This window comes from Larimichthys crocea, chromosome II (genome assembly GCF_000972845.2).
Source record: "Larimichthys crocea isolate SSNF chromosome II, L_crocea_2.0, whole genome shotgun sequence".
Classification (NCBI taxonomy): domain Eukaryota; kingdom Metazoa; phylum Chordata; class Actinopteri; family Sciaenidae; genus Larimichthys; species Larimichthys crocea.
In genome coordinates, this window is record NC_040012.1 from 5,656,554 (window position 1) to 5,676,815 (window position 20,262).

A 20,262-nucleotide genomic window follows, 5' to 3' on the forward strand; every position below is an offset into this window, starting at 1 on the left:
ATCAGATCTGCTGCGTCATGTTGGAATTAATCAAATCGAAGTCGATGCTTTCTCTTTTTTTCCTCACCGGTCTCTTTGAAGATCTTCTCGTCGGGCTGAACCACTGAGCACAGGCTGTTCAGCACCAGCGTTCCCAGCTTCAGGGCGTTACGCTCCGAGCTCTTGTAGTAGTCCAGGGAATTGTGGGTGAGCAGGAACCAGCGCTTCTTCAGCTTCAGCGACGCTTTGGTGCTGTTCTTCATCTCTTTGTGCAGCCAGCCTGGTGGAGACAAAACAAGAAAATATCTGGGTCAGCTCAGCACCTAAAACCTTCAGTGTGAAACCTGACTGAGGTTTTTCCCCCAGACGTTGAATGAGCTAAAATCTTTTTTCCACTTTTTATCTTCTGAGCTTCATTACTTTCACATTTCCTGTCACTTTTTTAGTTTTTAAATTCAAAAACATTAAAATACTTGAATGGAGTTTGTGACCCTGCAGAGGTCAAACAACTAAAGAACAGAAGTATTAGAGGACTAACATAGAAATGTATTTGGTTTTTCTGATGTTTTCAGCTTCCACAGCAGACTTCCTCTGATATTGTTTGTACGTGTCTGCAGCTGTAAATCTGATCTGTTTTTCTGCCTGAGTGCATTCTGGGATAGACTCCAAGCCCTCAAAGAAGAGAGAGAAGGAGCTTTAAGTGACGGCGCGTTGTCACCTCGGATGATGAACTCCTGTCCGTCCACGCGGGTGTCTCCTTTGGAGCGCTGCAGCAGAGTGATCCAGTGGTGCATCTCCTCGGGCGTGTCGGCGTTGCAGTGCAGCACGCGGTTCGCCGTGATCATGACGAAGGAGTTCGGCCTGTGAACGGAGAGCGCTGGCTTTAATCTAACGGACACGTTCTGTCGTGCACAGAGAAAAGCCGCAGACGTGACGCGAGGTTTGATGAAGGTTCTCACCTCTCTGGATTATCTGAAGCACAAACTGAATCGATCATCCCCACGTCCAACGTTCCCTGAAGAGAGAGAGAGGGAGTTCAGTAACAGTGTTCAGGGTGTGGATAATGAGTTTGACCTCCGTCTACCCCGTGGAAACCAATTATCACACACTCACACACACACACACACACACCACTGAAAAAAAAGGATGTGGCATTTCAAACACACGTGTGCAGTCAGCTCAACACAAAGAGCTGCGACAGAACATCGGATGGTAAAGTGGATTTTAAAGGTCGTAACAAAGTCAGCGGACAAAGAAGAAGAGACGTTAAAGTCTGTGTTGTTTTATTATAATTTATAGGTGTAATACTTGATTTTCTTTATCTTCCTTAGATTTTTAGAGAAATTTCTTGTATGTGAACAATCGTACTTTGCAGAAAACTACAACACAACATAACATTCACGTGTTCTCACAATATGCATCGATGTGCAACGAGCACATAAAACGTTTATTAAAATATTTTCTTCAATTTTACTTGATCCAGAAAGTTTTAAAACCTGGTACTGGTGACAATCAATCAATCAATCTGAGTTTAAATGTTTTGAAGTTTGATGAAGAAGATTTTTGTCTTTTTGTATTTTTCTAAACTCCATTTCCCACGGTGCTTTGCTGCCCAGCCCCCTCCCCACAGTACTCACCACGGCGTTCTGGGGATTGGCCTGCTCGTCGTGCATCTCTCGGATCTCCTGCTCTGTGGATCCGTGGACCTGACTCAGCACGCTGAACCACTGGCTGTAACCACGGAGACGGCATCATCAGCATCATCAAGACATGAAGGTAACGACAGTGACCCGGACGTGTGTGAGGGTCCAAACTGCTGAGAACTCGTTTAGTATTTAATTTGTTTAATTTGTGTTTAGATTTTTTTTTTTTTAAACTGTGTACAATCGACCTTTTGGGGCTTTTATACAAAATGTGTGTGTGTGTGTGTGTGTGTGTGTGCACAGATACGGCAGAAATGTTCAGATTCTGTCTGAACATTTCTGTCTCAGACATATGGAGCTGATGTTGACTCACACTGAGAGAGAGGCTGCCACTGTAAACCTGCTGCCAACACACACACACACACACACACACACACACACACACACACACACAGACACAGACACACACACACACACACACAGCTCGTCTTCCTGTCAGGGCAGATATATGGAGGAAGTGGACTGTCCCTCTGAGAGGGAAATCAATGTGTTGCCAGGGGCAACCGGCACACTGACCACATAGCGACGGCAGCACCTCCTCCTCGTTATAGTGTGTGTGTGTGTGTGTGTGTGTGTGTGTGTGACTGAGTGTGACACGACAACGAGGAGAGAAATAAAATGATTGTTTCTGAATTTTCAGATTTAGATTTGTGATTCCAATTTGATGTTAATGTCACAGGACAACATGATGAAGTGCATCATCATCCTGGTTGATCCTGGTCAGCTGTGCATTGATTTTTAACCACTCGTGTTTGTTTCTGGTCACGTGCAGCTCAGAACAACACGCCTGACCTCACCTGGCATCCTCTGCAGACTCTGCGATCAGATGGTACGTCCTCTCCGGCATCACAATGTCGAGTCCGTTCTCCTTACCGGTGTTATCAATGATTTCTCTGCAGATCACGAAAAAACAAAAATCATTTAAATCTCTCTGGAGGTCTAGACGTGGTCTGACCCAGTGCAAAATCCTACGTCGCACCTCGAGTTCCAGAATCCAGAATGATGTCGACCCCACGTTCAACTCTATTTCTATTTTTTACAAAGACTTACACCTTCTACTTTGCAGCTTCCTCAATATAAAGCTGACTGTTTGTTTTGTTCTGTGCTTTTAATGTTGTTTAAAATAAATAAAGGAATAAAAATAAGAAAGAAAGAAAGAAAGTCGTCGTCTTTCCTGAAACTTCAACACTTTTGCGATAAAGGCGACATCTAGTGGCCATTAGAAGGACTGCATCCTTGTTACTGTGATAATGTTTGAGGTCTAATTCATCGATTGTACATACAAACATCTCCGTGGTACGAACACGTGACGGTTTCTGTAATGTTAGCTTTGGTTTTAATGGTGCTATAAAAACGGGGTTTCCTCACTTGGCGTTATGCATGTCCAGCACGCCCTTCATCTTCTCCTCGCCGTCGTTCTCGAAGTACATGAGCTTGCTCTGCCGCAGCACGAACCAGCGCCGCTTCCAGTTGCGGCGGGACAGCGTGGACGATCCCCCTCCCTTCTTGTGCAGCCAGCCCTGCTTCAGAGCCTCCTGCTTGGCCCGAAACCACAAGAAGGTCTCGTCCTTTAGGACGCACCAGCGCCGCTTCCACGTGTTCATCAGACCGCCTGCAGAGGAAAACGAGATTCTGTTTGACTGCACTGCTTCTTGTAAAGAAATCTGCATGGCTTCGTGGCCCACCAGGATCAGTGTGTCGTTGACTTGCTCAGATGTTGTTGACTTGGTTACCCTGGCTCCTTTTATTGTCTGTTTTTTGCGATTGTTTTATTTTGAAAAACTGTGGAATCGAGTGGTGTAATGAAGGAATTACCTTTGATGTAGAGGAAGCTGTGGAAGTACGGGAGCGTGACGCAGCTGTAGACGGAGTCCCGCCGATACGACAGCTCGTCGTCGGTGTCAAACCGGTCGAAGTCGTCCTCGCTGTCCTCAAACTTAACATACAGACAAACGACACATTCAAGATCACTCGATGTATTACTGCTTCTCTGTTGAGTTAATGCCTGATCAGCAAACCCAACTCACCGATGACTGAGCCCCCTCCGAGCTGAAGCGGTAAGCCCCTGAGCTGTTGTAGGTGCCTACAGAGCCGCGGTAGTCCGGAGACCATTGGCCGCTGCGAGGGTTGGAGAAGGCCACGCTGCCACTGGACACGATGGCGCCCTCATCGTAGTCGTCCTGGTCGTAGTCTGAATCCTCGTCTGGTGGGATGAGTTCCACCAGGTCATCGGACTGAGCCTCTGATGAAGCCTGGGGGTGGCAGTAGGCTGAGTCCCCGCTGGATGAGGCGCTGTGGCAGACGGGGGGCACCGGTGGTAAAGGCAGCGGCTGGTGAAGCAGGGTGGTCGGCGGCAGTGGTGGGATCACTCCATCATTGGCGTATGGATCTTCCTCAGACGAGTCATCGCTCGTTCGGATCCCGCTTGTCCGCTGGCCGTCCGAGTGGCCGTGCTCGCTTGGGTTCGGCGAGTCTTTGAAGGCCTCGTCATCAGCCCCAAACCCTTCGTCCACCTCTTCCTCGTCATTGCCTCTCCTCCGTCTCCCCTCTTTCTCCTTCTCATCACCTTCGTTGACTCCCAATGAGCTCTCGATGTTCCTCACGCACTCGTCGATCTCGTCAAAGTTGAGCGACTCGAGGAACTGCTGCGCCGCCTTGCAGGCCTCGTCCTCCAGACGCCTGAGCTCCTGGTCACGGAGAAGCTGCAGGCGGTTGAGGGAGGCCTCGGTCAGAGAGAGCTCCTGACGCTCCTTCTGCCTCTGCAGCACCTGGATCTCCCGCTCCAATCGAAGGATCTCCTCCACCTGAGTGGCCTCGTGAGGACGGACCGGCTCCTCTTCTTCAGATGCCTCCTCGAGGGCTTCTGCTGACTCCAGCTCCTCCAAGCCGACTGACAACGTTGCAGCTGCCACTGGAGGCGGAGGCTGAGCCAGAGACACCAACTCCTCAGTGCGATGAAGCTCTTCCAGTCTTCTGGCCTCCTCGATCTGAGGATGGAAGAAAGATTTCATGGTGAACACTGGCCTGCTGTCTCTGATCCTTGGTTAAAGAATATGATAATGAACGTTAATGAAATATAAATAGAAAAGAATACAACACACACTCTTTCCTTCATCATCAGATTCATCTTACCTCTCTGGCGAGTCTCTCAGCCTCCAGCTTCTGTCTCTTCCTGCACAGACACAAACAGACAGACGTCAGCTGACTGAACCAGACGGCAACAGATGAGATTTACCAAAACTCGTCTCATTGTGCCATTAACGTCCCAGAAATCCATCCAAATAACTTCATTATAGAAGGTTTCGTTATCCGTCCACTTAAATGTGCATGAGTAAATGTGTTTCATAAATCTGATTTTACAGATTTATTGTTTCTTGTCATGATCGATTCATGAAATCGGACAGTACGCTTTGAAGAAGAATTTTAGACCATCGTAAGAAAATATATTTTAACAGTTGGATGGATGTTTTAACCCAAATGTTGAGCAGAATCATGTGACTCTCTCCAGCCAATCAGCGAATGTCAGGCTACTTCACAGGTAACTAACATGTTTTGCTCTGTACCAGGTGCGTGACAGTTTGAAGTAAGACAAACGTCTGATTGTTAATTTGGAAATAAATCTTCCACATATTACTTCACCCTCGGTGGGTGAATGTTACCGTGTGCGGTAACTTCTGCAGCCTGAAACACTCACAGGGTTAAAGTTTAAAATTTATGAGTTAACTGTGATGTAAAGAAAATGTTGTGGGGTTCAATCATGACGTCGCGTTTCTAGAATCCAGCCACGGACTTCCTGTTGACGGACTGTAGGTGGCGCTGCCGTCTTTGTTTTCTCGGCTCAGTGAGTATTTAAAAGAAGTACTAATCGTTTCACTTGACCAGCCTCACCTCTCCATCTCCTCCTCCTCCTCCCTCCTCCTCCTGCAGCGCTCCTCTTCCTCCCTCCTCCTCCTCCTCTCCTCCAGCAGTTGGCTGTAGGCCCGGCGGGCCAGCTGGCCTCGCACGCGTTTCTGGAAGGTGAGCGCTGCCCAGCGGAGGAGCAGGAACCTCCTCCTCCAGTAGAAAGCCCGGTAGTTCTTCTGAATGACCACGATGCACTGCAGCAGCTTCCTGTACTGCTTCCTGTGCGTGGCGTCGACAGACAGTTAACAAACGTCAGGAGAAATATTTAAAATGTTTCTGAAGTTCTGGACTCGTACCTGGCCATGTAGCCCATCACGTGAGCCTGGATGATCATGGCTGCTTTCAGCACCTCCATCTCCCTCTGCTTCTCCAGGCGATGCTCCAGAGACTCCCGAAGGAAGACCTGAGAGGAGAGGAGAGGAGAGGAGAGAGGAGAGGAGGAGAGGAGAGGAGAGGAGAGAGGAGAGAAGGATATGAATTGATCATTATTGTTATTCTATCAATGTTCAGATAAACACTGCAGCGTTGCAGACCTTTCACTTCTTAGTGCATGTACAGACAAGAGAAAAAGTCAAAATACAACTTCAACAACTCTTTGCAGAACTGTAAAAATGACATTAATAATTTATCTGTTGATTTCTGAAACGCGTTGTTTATATTCATTTATTATTCTAATCCTCACTTTGTGAAGTGAAACCAGTGAAATGCTTTATCACTCAGTCAGTTTTATCCGCATGGTCACAGTTCCACAAACGTGCTGATTCTTTTGCACCTTTTAGTTCAACATATGTCGCATGTGTCAGGTCTACTGCAGGGGTTAGGGAACTCACGGGGTCAGTGCTTGAAAATATTGGCATTCAAGACTTTAATGAGTGATTAACTCATCGGTTATTTGATAATTTGTATCAGCACTATTCTCAGATATTGGCTTCCCAGACTCAGTGAGATTGGAGAATCTTTGGACTGACCTGGAGTTTGAATCATGAGACGTGAAGGTCCTCATGAGGAGGAGCGTGTGATGAGTTCACTGCACGGCTTCCTCGTGTTGTTTCACAGCATGACTGTGCATTTTCATTTTGTTTTTAATATGAATGAGTTTGATTTTTATTGGATTTTAATACGTGACTAAACAGAAAGAAGATTAACAAAGATTCTTCGTTTGACTTCCAGCCTCAACCTAACGTACACACAGATTACATCTACTAATGCAGTAATCCATTACTCACACATTATGAATTTACAAGCAAACACAATTTAAAAGAGGCAGTCCCTCCTTTTTTAACAGACAGGAGAACAATCGAGGTGAACAAAGACGCCGACACAAATCAAATCCAGACCCTCCTCTTCTTTTGTCTGTGCAGATTACTGCAGAGTGACTTCAGCGACATCTCTCCGTGTGAAAAGATCTTACGGGCATTTAGTGCAGCTGTCCGCTACAGAAGCCAAGCTGTCCTCCACTGATAGAGGAACCTGGGCCCGCCGAGGGATGCGAGGGGGTTAATCCGATTAGGGAGGGAGGAAAATGAGATATGGGACGACAGAGATGCTGGGGAAATGTCACGGTGCTACGGGGGCACAGGATACAGATTGCTTTTCTCCTGTTGAACGATGTGTGTGTGTGTGTGTGTGTGTGTGTGTGTGTGTGTGTGTTGTCGGCACAGTGACAGTGTTGAACGTGTTGAATCCTCAGCGGTGAAGCACTAATGAGATTTTCAGGGGGAAGGAAATATAAACTCATCGGGGTGATTTGGACGTCACCGAAAAGCAGGTTAACCAACAGGGAAACACGCAGTACATGCCCTAACACACACACACACACACACACACACACACACACACACACACACACCAAGACAAACACACACACAACATCTCCCCGATAATTCAGCTGCTGTCAGGTCACAGAAGCATTTGCAACAGTATTCAAAGCATCGGAGCAGAATGAAACTCCAAAACCAGACAGGTGTTGGACAGGAAGAGGAGAGTTTCAGGCTTGTAGGTGACGGGGGAGCGGAGCCAGTGTCGTGCCAGAACAGGAGCTGGGCTCAGCAGCCTCTACGGACATAATGGCAGAGGAGAAGAGAGTGAAGAGGACGCTGACGAAAACATTTTATGGAGGAAATGTTTTCTGGTTTTCCCTCTGATGTCCTCCGGCTGCTCCGCCTCAACTCTCTGTGATTTACAGAGTTTATGATGGACAGTGAAGTAAACTGCTGACAGCTGTAGCTGCTGTTAGCTCATTTTGTCAGCTTGGCGGTGAGCTCAGAGCGACGGGTGTTTGTACCAACAGGCGTTATGGACTACCAGGAAGAAGAAGAGGAGGTAACCAGGCTCAGCAGCTTCTATGGACATGATGGCAGAGGAGCAGAGAGTGAAGAGGACGCTGACGGAGGAAGCTAAGAAGAGAAAAGGAGAGAGTGAGCGAGCAAGAAGCCGCCGGACAAGAGTAAATGTGGGACTGACTTTTAGTGGTTGGTGAAATAAAAGGCTGAAAGACAGACGCCTTATTTTTTAAGTAAGAAAAATAAAGAGAAACTTTGACTTGAAGCTCTGAGATTTTTGGTGCTCGTGAAGCTCTGCTGAGTAAATATACATCCAGACACACATTTAAAACATAGAATAAAAAGGTTAGCCTTGCGGGGACCTGGTCTTTGTGAGTCCCCGCAATGCATGAGCAGATTTATGTCCCCACGTCGTAAACAAACAAACACACACAAAACACAGCGTCACTTTATTAAACATCATGAGTCACACATGCTCAAAGTGCGGCCCCGTGTACGAGCGCACACATTTGCATCCCAATGAGTTGAACAACTAATCCTTTTTAATCATTACTATGCTAATTAGTGCAACAAAAGCTGAGCACTAAGCCTCTGCACACTTTTTGATCCGTGCTGTCGGGGGAGCGCCGCTCGCCGTGACAGGTCAAGCCCGTGGAGAGAACTGAACCCTGGGAGATGCAGGCAGAGCCGCATCACTTCCAGGAAATTAAGTTTAAGGCTGTAAAAAACTCAGAGACAATAGTCGGGACATGTGCCGACTGAAAGGAGCTGAGGCCGGCTCGATGTAAATCTCAGTGTGAGGGAGGCGGCGGGACAAAGTAGACGAATCCCTCCGAGGGAGATAGAATTGATTTAACGGTTTACAGGCAGCTTTGTGGGGACACACCACGGTTCAGTTCAGTCTGCACGTAAAAATGCAAACCAGCGTGTGCCTCTGTCCAAAAGTCAATAATGTCTGGAGTTTTTAATCAAGACGACACAAAGGGACACGGACGGAGTCTGGTCAACGTTCACCAACGACACCAAGAAGAATCCCACGTACGACATTCAGATCGATTCATAGTTCAGCTCCTTGTTGATGTTGTAAATCACTGTGACCTCACAGCAGTTTTATATTTACTGTGATTCATCGACATCCTGCTGTAGAGTTACAGTATCTGACTGTGAACACACAGACAATGTCAGTTTACTGTGATTTGGTTATTTTTGTACGCACATATATTTTATCATTCAGGTGACACTTGTCTCACCTGTGTGATGTCGTCCTGATTCTATATTCTCTCTCTCTCAAATACACACACACACACACACACACACACACATAGATGCTTCCTCCACTACAGTCACCTCTTGTAGCATCACACGGTCATGCTGTGATTAGGGATCTGTGTCCCCCATCTGTCATTTCCCCACAGCAAACACACACACAGACACACACACACACACACACTCACAGTACACGTGTGCACACACACACACACACACTATTCTTTCTGATCCGGTGTAGTGGAAGCACAGAGCAATAGACGGGGAGGGGGATGAAGACTGGATCCAATAACTGTTGGATTCACGCTTCAGGTGCTCTGGACTTCAATTATTCATGATCTCACACACACACACACACACACACACACACACACACACACACACACACACACACACACACTCGGAGCCTGCAGTCACACAGGTACCTGAGCTCTGGAATGGTTTCATCGAGCTGGATTTGTGAGACACGTGAAGCCAAATTAAGCCTCGAGGGGAGCAGAGTGCAGCTAAAATGGATCGGCCGCCCCGAGTGGCAGAGTAAGTCTGCATCCAGTCATATTCACGATAGCGAGGAGAATACGGATCAGCCGGATGAATGGCGGGACATTCAGGAACTCACAGCGTGACAGGAAAAAGTCAATTATACTGTAGAGAAGTGAGCAGGGAGATAAATATCTCACTGCAGATAGATGGGAAATGTAAATATCTTCTGAAGAAACACACTTGAACTTTTTTAAAAAGCTGGAAATGAACTTCTGCACAGGATGGGACTCTCTCTGTGTTACACTAAAAGAAATGCATGTTCACGCCGTGTGATGCCCTGACTGAGGCCCAGGTTCAGGTCTCCTGAAGACCTTTACTTCATGAATGCAATCAAAGCGTCAAAAACAGGACGGGATGATGAGTAAACAACTTCCTGTGGGTGTAAAAGCAAAGACGTCCGTCCTCACCTTGGTCTTGCCCAGCTGCCAGTCTGCACTGCTGCTGTCGTAGAGGTGCAGCAGCTGGATGCAGCTCCCCTTGGGGTCATCTGGCAGCATCACATCCCGCATCAACACCTTGTACCTGAAGAAGCATTAGATGTTACTAAAGGTTTGTTCTACAGAGACTGCTGCTCGGGTTCATCCTCATCTGACTTTTTTAACCTCGCAGTGCAACGAATCAAGCACCGATTTAAGAACTGAGAACTTTGGAGTTCAACACCGACAGATCATTTCATGGCTGCTAACCTGCAGAGGTTAATCAGAGCAGAGCGGACAAAACCATCAACAGAGTTCTGCAGAAATCCGTCCTAAAACCTCTGAAGCAGCTCTGGTTCCATCGTCTCGAAGTCAGTGCTCAGCACAAACTTTAGAGACTTTCATGTTTTGTCCTACGACATGAAATACAGCAGTAAACACCAAACTTTTTGAATTCTGAAGCCTCATTTAGCTTCTTGTTGTCAAGGACATGTCAAACACTTTAAGCTTAGTGGTGGCGACGCTGTAGACGTGATGGTGTTGTTTTTTGTTGAAGGAACCAGGGTGAAGCTAAATTCTGAGTTGGTCCCTGATACACGTCACATGAGGATAGAAGATGATGCATGTGCTGAGGTAATGCATATAAGAGCAATGTATGAAAGTCTTGGTGGACAGAGACACACACCTGGAGCAGAAGTCTTGGAAATGTCTCCTGATGGGGAAGCCGGTGCGTCGAATCTTGACCGTCTCCAACATGCCAGAATATCTGAGCTGGTTCAGAACCAACGTCTGGTCGAACTGGTCAGGCATCTATGACGGAGTGAAGATGGAAATTCAGAATAAATATCAGACACACACACTCTGATCTGATTAATATGTCAAGGAAGAAAAACGTTATGTTGATGTCGGAAAACATGAACAGAAAATATTCAAGTGATTTTATCGCACATCTATATTGTCTATATTTATGCTGATGTTTGTACATTCAAATAAAAACCCAAGAGACTAAAGTAACTCGCTCTCCAAGGTTTAATCTCAAAAGAATCTAACAGCATCATGCACACTTTAACCTTTCATTAATGCTCACCTGACAAAAGTTAAGTCCAATATTCGCTCTCCTATTAGCTCAGTTTTTGGTCTCCACCAACTCCTTTGCACAGATATTGTAAAGTGGGTTTAACAGTTGGTTTCATACCAGACCGAAAATGTTTTAAAACCAAAACTACGAGCAGCGGAAAGAGGCTAAAGTCTCCAGCTGAAGAACATTCCTGCAGCACTTTGAATCCTCTCGAGTCCGTCACACGGTCACATGATGTCTGCAAACCACACGCCCCCTTCCACCCCTTTAAACTTCGCATGTGCACGCATTCACGTACGCGACACCGCATACCACGCATTCACAACTTTGAACTCAAGAGTGCGACGTGTACGACAGACGCAGACGGCAACGAATCAAAACCCTCCAAAAAACACACTTGGCATTGAGATAGTATCATCGCGTACAGAAGTGCATTCAGTGAAAGCCATTTTTCCCGGGGACCCCGATCACCCTGTAACCTCGGTGGGCGTAGGAGGGGGGCTCAGAATGAGAGATTGCTTTCATACCCGCTCGTAATGCCGCCTTTATTCAGTGTCCGTCTCCCCTGATAGCCCGTTGATGGCCCATTGGAGCTGCTGAGATGAAGAGAGGCCAATTCACCACCAGATCTTGACCGAGTGATTGAATGGCGCCCTTTAACGACTGACGGCCGCACAGGGGACCTCATTAGCATAACTTAAATTTGCATACGGCTGGGCTTGAGGCGTACAAAGCCGAGCGGTGTCAGGAAGCAGCCCTCTGTCCTCTATCTCTGTCGTTTCCTCTTTTTGGCTCAGCTGCTTCAGGGACGTCAACAACCGCTCTCTCTCTCTCTCTTTTCGGGAGGTTTATGACCGTCGCGGTAAATGGAATCACTCCTTCTTTCTTCCTTTCTATCTTTATTTCATTCTGAACCTTCTGAAGTTTCATGCTGTGTCATTTTGAAGGTCCTGCAGCAAAAGAGACGCTGCTTTCCACTTCATCTATTTCAGAAAGGTCCATTTCATCAGTTCCATTCAGTATGTCTAAAAATGAATAAACTAAAGCTGCCTGAAGTGAGAATGAAGAACTCAAACTGAGACCCCCATTGTATCCCTGCAGAGAAAGAGTCTTACACAGAATAATGCAGAACAGACTCTGTACTTCAGAAAGTTTGAGAAAATCACAACAACTTTGTGTCTCATTTCAGGATTTCGCCCTCCTGGATGCTTCAATGAAGATAGTTTGGTCTGACTAGCTTAGAGTCCAACCATCCAATCCATCAGCTCAGAACAACAGTGATGTAAATCAGCATCCAGGCCATGTCAGGCCTCTACAGGGGCGTGACAACAATAGCTTGAGGGGGTAAACTCAGTGTCTTTCTCAGCCTAACTTCCCTGCAAAAAAGACTCAGCGCTTGGGGCATTCAACAGGACAAAAGGGGGGCGTGGTGGTGCTCTCTCCCGAGGGGGTTGGGAACCAGCGGGGACTCAGGACGAGCCGTCCATCCGTCAGAAGGTGCAGAGAGCTGTGACGCCTTTTTCATTCTATGTGTAATTGTTTGCAAAAATTCCCATTTTGTAAAGATTCTCCGTTAATTCGTCGACACCTCTGCAGGTCGAACAAAATCAGGATTAGATTAGCTCCACCATGAAAGGTTTGTGGCTAAAACACATTTAAGTCTTGGAAGTTGGAGAGTATGAACATTTTCTCTTTATGGATCGAGATCACTGACGTTCATTATGAGTTGGCAGAGTTTAGGGTTTAGAGTTTAGGGTTAGGATGCCCTGACCAGTTAGACTAGACCTCCAATGAAAACATGAAGCACACCTAAAGACTCTTGGATGAAGGCAGGATGCTTATTTTTGACAGTTCTGCAAAATCATCCGTGACATCAGGTCCATTTACTTTTATCTGGATCCTGTGTGGGCTACGTTACAGTTACTGTCAGATAAGATTGCAATTTCACTTCAATGGCCCCAAGTGGCAGATTGAGAGATTATTGGTCATTACTCAGAAACTATTAAATGAGATTTTCCTCAGGCGACCTCTGGTGAGTCCACTTTTCTCTGGATGAAGAGATCATCGCCGCTCTTTAGGAAAACATTCGATTCCACCTAAAAGATTTTCTGCCATTGATAGAAACCTTAAATGTTGATGAATATAGATGAATCTACTTTTTCATCCAATGAGCAAATCCAATCTTCTGATTGCTAATTGTCTGACCAACAGTCCAAAACCCCAAAGATTGACAGAGGAAAGCAGCAAATTCTCACATTCCAGCTCATATTTTTTATCATAGGACGACATATTATTGTTCTACCTTTAAAGTTCAAAGCGTTGGGAGACTATCTCTCTCCGTAAGAATCAACATTCTTGCTTTAAACAGGACTAAGACCTCTGTGTTGCTTTGTGAAAAGTCTTGTTTGCTTCTGGGCGTCCGGGTCTTCAATGTGGGAGCCAGCTGGGATTATCACTCACTGCTCAGTCGGGCTCCTCCACTGAGTTTTTGGGGGGAATCCCTGGAACAATGATTTCTGCTCATGGACAGACAGAAATCCAACCTAAATCCCTGACCCTGCTGGATTTAAGCCTGACCCAGTTTCATGGAGGATTCTTGTGGGTTTGAATTTCCCCCAAAAACATCCATGAGACAAAGGAAACCTACAGGAGGTGGAGCCACTGAGGTGGAAACAATAAATACAAAGACAGGCAGATATCATGGATAATTAAGTTGCATAGAAAATGACCTTTGTGCAAATTCTTGTAATGATTAAGACCACCAGAACAATCTGAACCATGATGAGCACACAACAGGTCATTAAGATGATCTAGCTGACCTTTTAAAGAGAATATCAACTTGCCGGACAAAGAGCAGAGTCTACAGATGCAACAAATCATTCCAGAAGTATCAACTGATCAAGTTTCTAATCAGAACATTAGTCCATGAATTGTCCAAAGACCCAGACCCAAGACCAAAGTGACGCTTTTAAGTTACTCGAAAACCCAAAAGGTTCTCAGTTTACAATGTAAATCAAAGACAAGCAGCAAATTCTCACATTTGAGAAGCTGGAACCAACAAATGTTCGAAGAGATGATCAAGTTGTACAGCAACAACAAATAAATGTATACGCCTGGCATGAGGAGGACGACTGACGGATGTTTCTGACATCGTTTCCTCATCTCAGCATCACAAAGATCGATTCCAGAAAAGAAAAATCATCTGAGCTTTAGTTGAAGGATCAACAGTGACGTCTGGTAATCTTCAAACAAAAGTGAAATCTCATTAGAAAGAGAGCTGAGCCGTTCTTACAGAAGCATCAGCAGAGAAGCTTCTTTCTCCTCATTATCATGTCATTAACTAAACAGTCTACTCATTATGTATTCAACCTCATTCATGCTTTGACTCCCAAGCTCAATTATAATACTAATCATGTGCTCACAGAGCGATGGCTCGCAGGCTTAATCTCAAGTCAAATGATGATTTTTTTTTTTCCATCTTGTAATTCGATGTGAATCCTTCAAGTCCAATTAACGAGACGACAAACAGGAAACATCAGAGGGACTTTCTGTCCGCTCAGTGCGACATTACACAGCAACCATGACGCTGACGGACGAATTCTTGTTGTTTAAGCAATTAAGAAAGAAGCTGTTGCAAAAAAAAACATTAATTCTGCTCGATTCTTCTAATATTTAATGATCTTTGAACAGACCTCTCAGCTTTGCACCACATCTTAAAGAGCTTGCTATCTGAGAAATGCAGCAGTCCAAACATTGATTCACTCTGAATAACTGTGTCTGAAACTGAGCGAGGAGGAGAGTTGGATACAAACTGGTGTCATTCAAAAACACATTCAGACGTGCACGCTTGATAATGTGACTTCTTATTTTGTTGCATTTCCACCATCAGCATCAGTTTTCCCTGCATGTCACTGTGAAACTAATCAAACAGGCTGCAAAGAATAAGGAGAACACAAACCGCTGCATCTCCCCTCGTACCACAGCACCAAACAACCCCTCAGCTGCAACTTGAACGCACCGCTTCATTTCCAAACATGCATCAGGTCTCACCGTCACATCGCGGCTGCACGCCTCGTTTCCTGCAGGATTCGTCGAGATCAGACAGAAAATGACAGAAAACTTCCCCAGAAGCTGCGTTCAGCGTCCTCCCTCTGCTCGACACACTGACTGACCGGCTCGGACACACACATCCACATCCACACACTCCACAACACACACACACACACACAGCACTCTGCCACCACAGAGTCAAACAAAGGCTTTCAAACCCAGAACTCCACTCCCCCTTTTTGTGTGTGTGTGTGTGTGTGTGTGTGTGTGTGTGTGTGTGTGTGTGTGTGTGTGTGGAGAGAGGGAGGGCTGTGGTTGCCATGGCGATGCGTCTCCTGCTGAGGCTAATTTGTGCGGGCCACTTGTAGGGCTTGACAGAGTGTGTGTGTGTGTGTGTGTGTGTGTGTGTGTGTGTGTGAAAGCAGGCTGTTTACATTCAAACACGGTGCTGACTTGTGTGTGTGTGTGTGTGTGTGTGTCGCCGCCTCAGACTGGCTGAACTGAACCTTGATGAATCACTGCTTTATAGATTTCATCATGTTTATATAATCTTAGTTTACATAGTAACGGTAATAAAGAGAAGTTTACTCATCATCTCCACGTTTAACTTCATACTACGTATGTGTAGTTTATTTTACTGTGTACGTGCATTTATGAGTAAAGCTGGATGTGTCACAGAGTGAGTTATTGTCTCCCAGCTGTGGAACAAACAGCAGAAGTATCGCGGTGTTCACCAGATCACACAGAAACTACCAACTCCAATGCTGTCGCCCATCCTCACACACTTTAGTCTATTTCTGCTCGTTGATGTATGAAGAGAACTGAAACAAAAGATGCATTTGAAAAAGTGTCGCCTCCAGGAAAAGAAGGCCGGAGATAATGAGCAATTAAATGTTTGTCCAAATTAAGATCATTTCTGTGTCTGTGTCCAACATTTTACGTCTAACTAAAGTTTAGTTTTTCAGTTTTCCAAACACAGCGTGACGTTACCGAAACACTCCTGTGTGTTTAGTAGATGCACAGATGAAATGTGTGTGTGTTGGTGTGTGTGTGTCCCAGTTGTATTTAGAGCCAACAGTCTGTCCACACTATTATGCATTCGGTCAATATATTGATGTTTCCACAGACTCCGCTCACCATCTGCAGGAGTCCTCTGACCCTGCAGGCGTTTCCAACACGCCGTCACAAAAATCTGAAGATCTAAAAGGCTGAAACTGACTCTGAAGGTTTCTGATGCAGAACTTTCAAACTTTAAAGAGTTGATTCTTCACTTCTCGTCAAACAGGCAGATGACAGGGGCACCTCTCGGGGGCTTTTAGGGGGCCACGTGTCGTGCCGCCCTGACCCCTGTTTCCCCCGGGACCGGCCCTCCTTCTCTCACTACATTAAGCCCCATTCAAAAGTCATCATCCAGCCTTGTTTAACATTCGATCAGAGGAGTCCAGACGGTCGAGCTGCTCCTCATAAAAACACGCCGGCTGTCCAGTTTGTCTCCCAGAGGACACTGAAGATACCCACAGAGCGAACACATGCATCTCTGCAACCACCTACTCAAAAATACACCATGTCCAAATGTCCAACTTCACAGCAGAAATAAACATGTTTACAGCCTGGTACAAAAAACAGTTTTGGTCTCTGTAGCTAATTTCCCCGTTCATGACAACTGTACTGAGGGTGAATTTATATACAACTCACCTGTTCACATTATATTAAGGCTTAAAGTTATGCAGGGTTAAGAGCGTGGACGCTTTGGTGACGTCACCAGGCATCAACAGAACTGACTCACTGTGCTATGATAGATATGAACACACACACACACACACACACACACACACACACACACACACAGAGGGGTCTCTGTGGATGGATCACAGACAGGGTGACGTACAGACGGGTTGCGTCTGCGTCACAGACCTCTCAGTGTGCCCGGCAGAGAGAGAGACGGGTGGACAAAATAACATGAACACGTAATAATGCCAGCTCCTCATCATCACAGTTAGTTTCTACCAGACGACCAATTAGAAGAGACTGTCTGTCTGTAGGTCTGTAGGTCTGTCTGCCTGTAGGTTTGTCTGTAGGTCTGTCTGTCTGTCTGTAGGTCTGTCTGTCTGTCTGTAGGTCTGTATGTCTGTCTGTCTGTAGGTCTGTCTGTCTGTAGGTCTGTCTGTCTGTAGGTCTGTCTGTCGGTCTGTCTGTCTGTAGGTCTGTCTGTCTGTATGTCTGTAGGTCTGTCTGTAGGTCTGTCTGTAGGTCTGTCTGTCTGTCTGTAGGTCTGTCTGTCTATAGGTCTGTCTGTAGGTCTGTCTGTCTGTCTGTAGGTCTGTCTGTCTGTCTGTAGGTCTGTAGGTCTGTCTGTCTGTAGGTCTGTCTGTCTGTCTGTCTGTCTGTCTGTAGTTCTGTCTGTAGGTCTGTATGCCTGTCTGTCTATCTGTCTGTCTCTGTAGGTCTGTCTGTAGGTCTGTCTGTCTGTCTGTAGGTCTGTCTGTCTGTAGGTCTGTCGGTCTGTAGGTCTGTAGGTCTGTCTGTAGGTCACACTCTTTCCTGTGTAATCATTTGTGTACATTAGCCTGCACATTCTCCACTACTCCAGCCTGTTGCTAGGCAACCAGGGGTCAAAGGTCACACAGAAGGGCCAGACACTTCTCATTCCTGTCTGTTGGTTGGTTAGTGGGGGTGAAGACTGATTATTAAATGACAAACGACAACACGATGTGTGTGTGTGTGTGTGTGTGTGTGTGTGTTTTCCGTCACTCACCTTGTGTGTGTTGGGTTTGATGCAGCGGATGAAGAACGGGTTGGAGGTGCTGAGCGTGGCCATCAGAGAGTGCAAAGAACCCTGAAACAACACACACACACACACACACACACACACACACACACACACACACTCAGTCAGTTTTACTGTTCCTACTGATGCTGCTGCAGAGAGAATCCTGCAAACTATGCTGATGTTTTTAGTATCATTACTGCCCCTGCAGCATCTCCTCCAGATCCTACTACAACTACTGCAGTATCTGATAGTACGCTGAAGTTTAGGCTTGGCATTAAACTCGTGACGTACCTTAAACTGCGAGCTGACGGTGGGCCGTCTGTGCTTGGACGTGCTCCTCAGGGTGTCCTGCTTGTTTCGACTCAGCACGTGTTCAAAGAGATCATAGACAAAGTCCAGCCTGATGAAACCACGAGGAGAAGTTCAAATACAGAACATGAACATAAGAACGAGCTCCGTCATCCCAACAGCTGACGGACTTCATCAGTCATTTATATTTCCCCTCATCATCATTAAAGTCTGATCATATCTTATTTACATTCATTTGAACTTTTATGGCACCAGTCCGTCTTTGAGAAGTCACACTGTGGATCGATTCATCCGTTGATCATTTTCTCGATTATTCGATTAAAAAAAATGTTTTTTTTAAATGTTTCCAAAAAGTTTCTTTTCTGTCAACAACCAAAAGAAATTCAACAGAAAATATTCACATGAGAGAAGCTGAAATCAGAGACTCATTCATCTACTATAGGACCATATTTAATTAAAAATAAAGTGAACAAATGTTACAGTCATTGTGATATTTAAGGGAGTTTTTCTGGGGGTTTAATTGAAAGTTTAAATCTTGTTTCCTGCAGCACTGTGTGTGAGTTCATCTGATCTGACAGAGCTCCAGTCATCCAGACGTTCATTCATACCGACCTGCTCTCCCTCAGCAGGTTGAGGATGTCGTCTCTGAACGTGTCCCTGTTCTTCTCCAGCATCCCCCTCACGTCGTACACCACCTGCAACCGACCACGAGGGGGCGTCGGTGAGTTTTATATGAACAAAGAAAAGAGACGCTCATTCACAGATCAGCAGAGGAGCAGCGTCTCTTACCTCTCCTGCATAGTGCCGGACTCCAAAGTAGTGCACAGCCACGCGTGGTTTCACATAGAAAGGGTTTTTCTGCAGCAACAGGAAGGAAACGCTTTAATTCATTTCACAATATCACCAACAAAATGTCACATCCATCTGTTCCTAATGCAGCTGTGAAAAGAGACGACCAGGCTGTCAGTAAATAAATGATCCACAGTCGCCCTCGTCTCTGGTTTAGTCTTTTATTTAAACAGGATCCTGACTAACACGGCTCACTTTAATTCATTCAAATCAGAGTTACTGCTTCCAGTCACTTCAGTGTTTAAATCAAGTCAAGCTGCTTCGCTCGCTCACACTGTATCGGGGCAGCCGGCCAAAGTTCTGCTGTCAGTATCCTGTTAGCAACAGATGCAAACGAGAGCAATTACTTCGACTACAGCAACTAATAAACTGTCAGAGCCCTGATGTCGTCTGACTAACAGGAGCTCAGAAATCACAGAAACCAGCATCTCCTGAAGAGACGCTGTGAAGATAAACCGGCTGTCAGAGATGATGAGGACGTCGTACCGAGTGCTGGCTGTGGAGTTTCTCCAGTAAGGTGTCGTCTGTGGCTTTGGGGAAGTGACTCTCCTCATTCATCAGTGCCAGGAGACCCAGTTTCTATGGAAACAGAGAGAGATGAGCATCATCATCATCATCATCATCATCATCACCACCGCCTCATCCTCAACGCCGTCATCATCATTTGGCTCTCGACTGTTCTGATCTCAGCATAGTGGTTTCACGTTCCTTCTTATAAAACAGCACAAACAGTTTGTACTATCAATGCATCCTGCAGGTATCTCAACGTGTATCGACGCTCGTCCCATAACGGACGCAGAACACTTCTTCTTCTTGATGTACCTTCTCAATCAGATCCAGACACTCGCCGTTGTCCATCCAGTTGATGTCGACCCAAACCAGACCCTCCCTGCAGGAAGCAGCCGAGCAGAGACAACGGAAAGGGTCAGAGACATTTTACAATGATATGATATGATATGATATATTATTAGAACTCGTTCAGATCTTTTCTGGACCTCTGCCTGCAGAACTTCCAGCTCACAGCGTGTCCATCAAACACCAGAGGACAAACAACAAAGACAGCTTCAGCGGCTGCAGGAGTGTTGGAACGCCTTCGTCATCTGTGTTTCTAAAT

General features: G+C 46.0%; 1 protein-coding gene across 2 annotated transcripts in view; it reads right to left on the reverse strand.

The window, feature by feature from the left end:
• Positions 1 to 20,262, reverse strand: part of myo10 (myosin X) — a 91,893-nt gene that overhangs the window by 5,219 nt on the left and 66,412 nt on the right. For both annotated transcript variants that reach the window (XM_027290484.1, XM_027290483.1), the window contains exons 14-32: positions 19,971 to 20,037; positions 19,635 to 19,727; positions 19,089 to 19,157; positions 18,912 to 18,994; positions 18,282 to 18,390; positions 17,976 to 18,056; positions 10,778 to 10,902; positions 10,084 to 10,198; positions 5,882 to 5,988; positions 5,571 to 5,804; positions 4,815 to 4,854; positions 3,710 to 4,669; positions 3,498 to 3,618; positions 3,051 to 3,294; positions 2,480 to 2,575; positions 1,617 to 1,710; positions 939 to 994; positions 698 to 840; positions 68 to 259 (exon numbers count right to left, since the gene is read on the reverse strand). In XM_027290484.1, the coding sequence (XP_027146285.1) occupies positions 68 to 259; positions 698 to 840; positions 939 to 994; positions 1,617 to 1,710; positions 2,480 to 2,575; positions 3,051 to 3,294; positions 3,498 to 3,618; positions 3,710 to 4,669; positions 4,815 to 4,854; positions 5,571 to 5,804; positions 5,882 to 5,988; positions 10,084 to 10,198; positions 10,778 to 10,902; positions 17,976 to 18,056; positions 18,282 to 18,390; positions 18,912 to 18,994; positions 19,089 to 19,157; positions 19,635 to 19,727; positions 19,971 to 20,037 (3,029 nt within the window). The remainder of the gene's footprint in view (positions 1 to 67; positions 260 to 697; positions 841 to 938; positions 995 to 1,616; positions 1,711 to 2,479; positions 2,576 to 3,050; positions 3,295 to 3,497; positions 3,619 to 3,709; positions 4,670 to 4,814; positions 4,855 to 5,570; positions 5,805 to 5,881; positions 5,989 to 10,083; positions 10,199 to 10,777; positions 10,903 to 17,975; positions 18,057 to 18,281; positions 18,391 to 18,911; positions 18,995 to 19,088; positions 19,158 to 19,634; positions 19,728 to 19,970; positions 20,038 to 20,262) is intronic.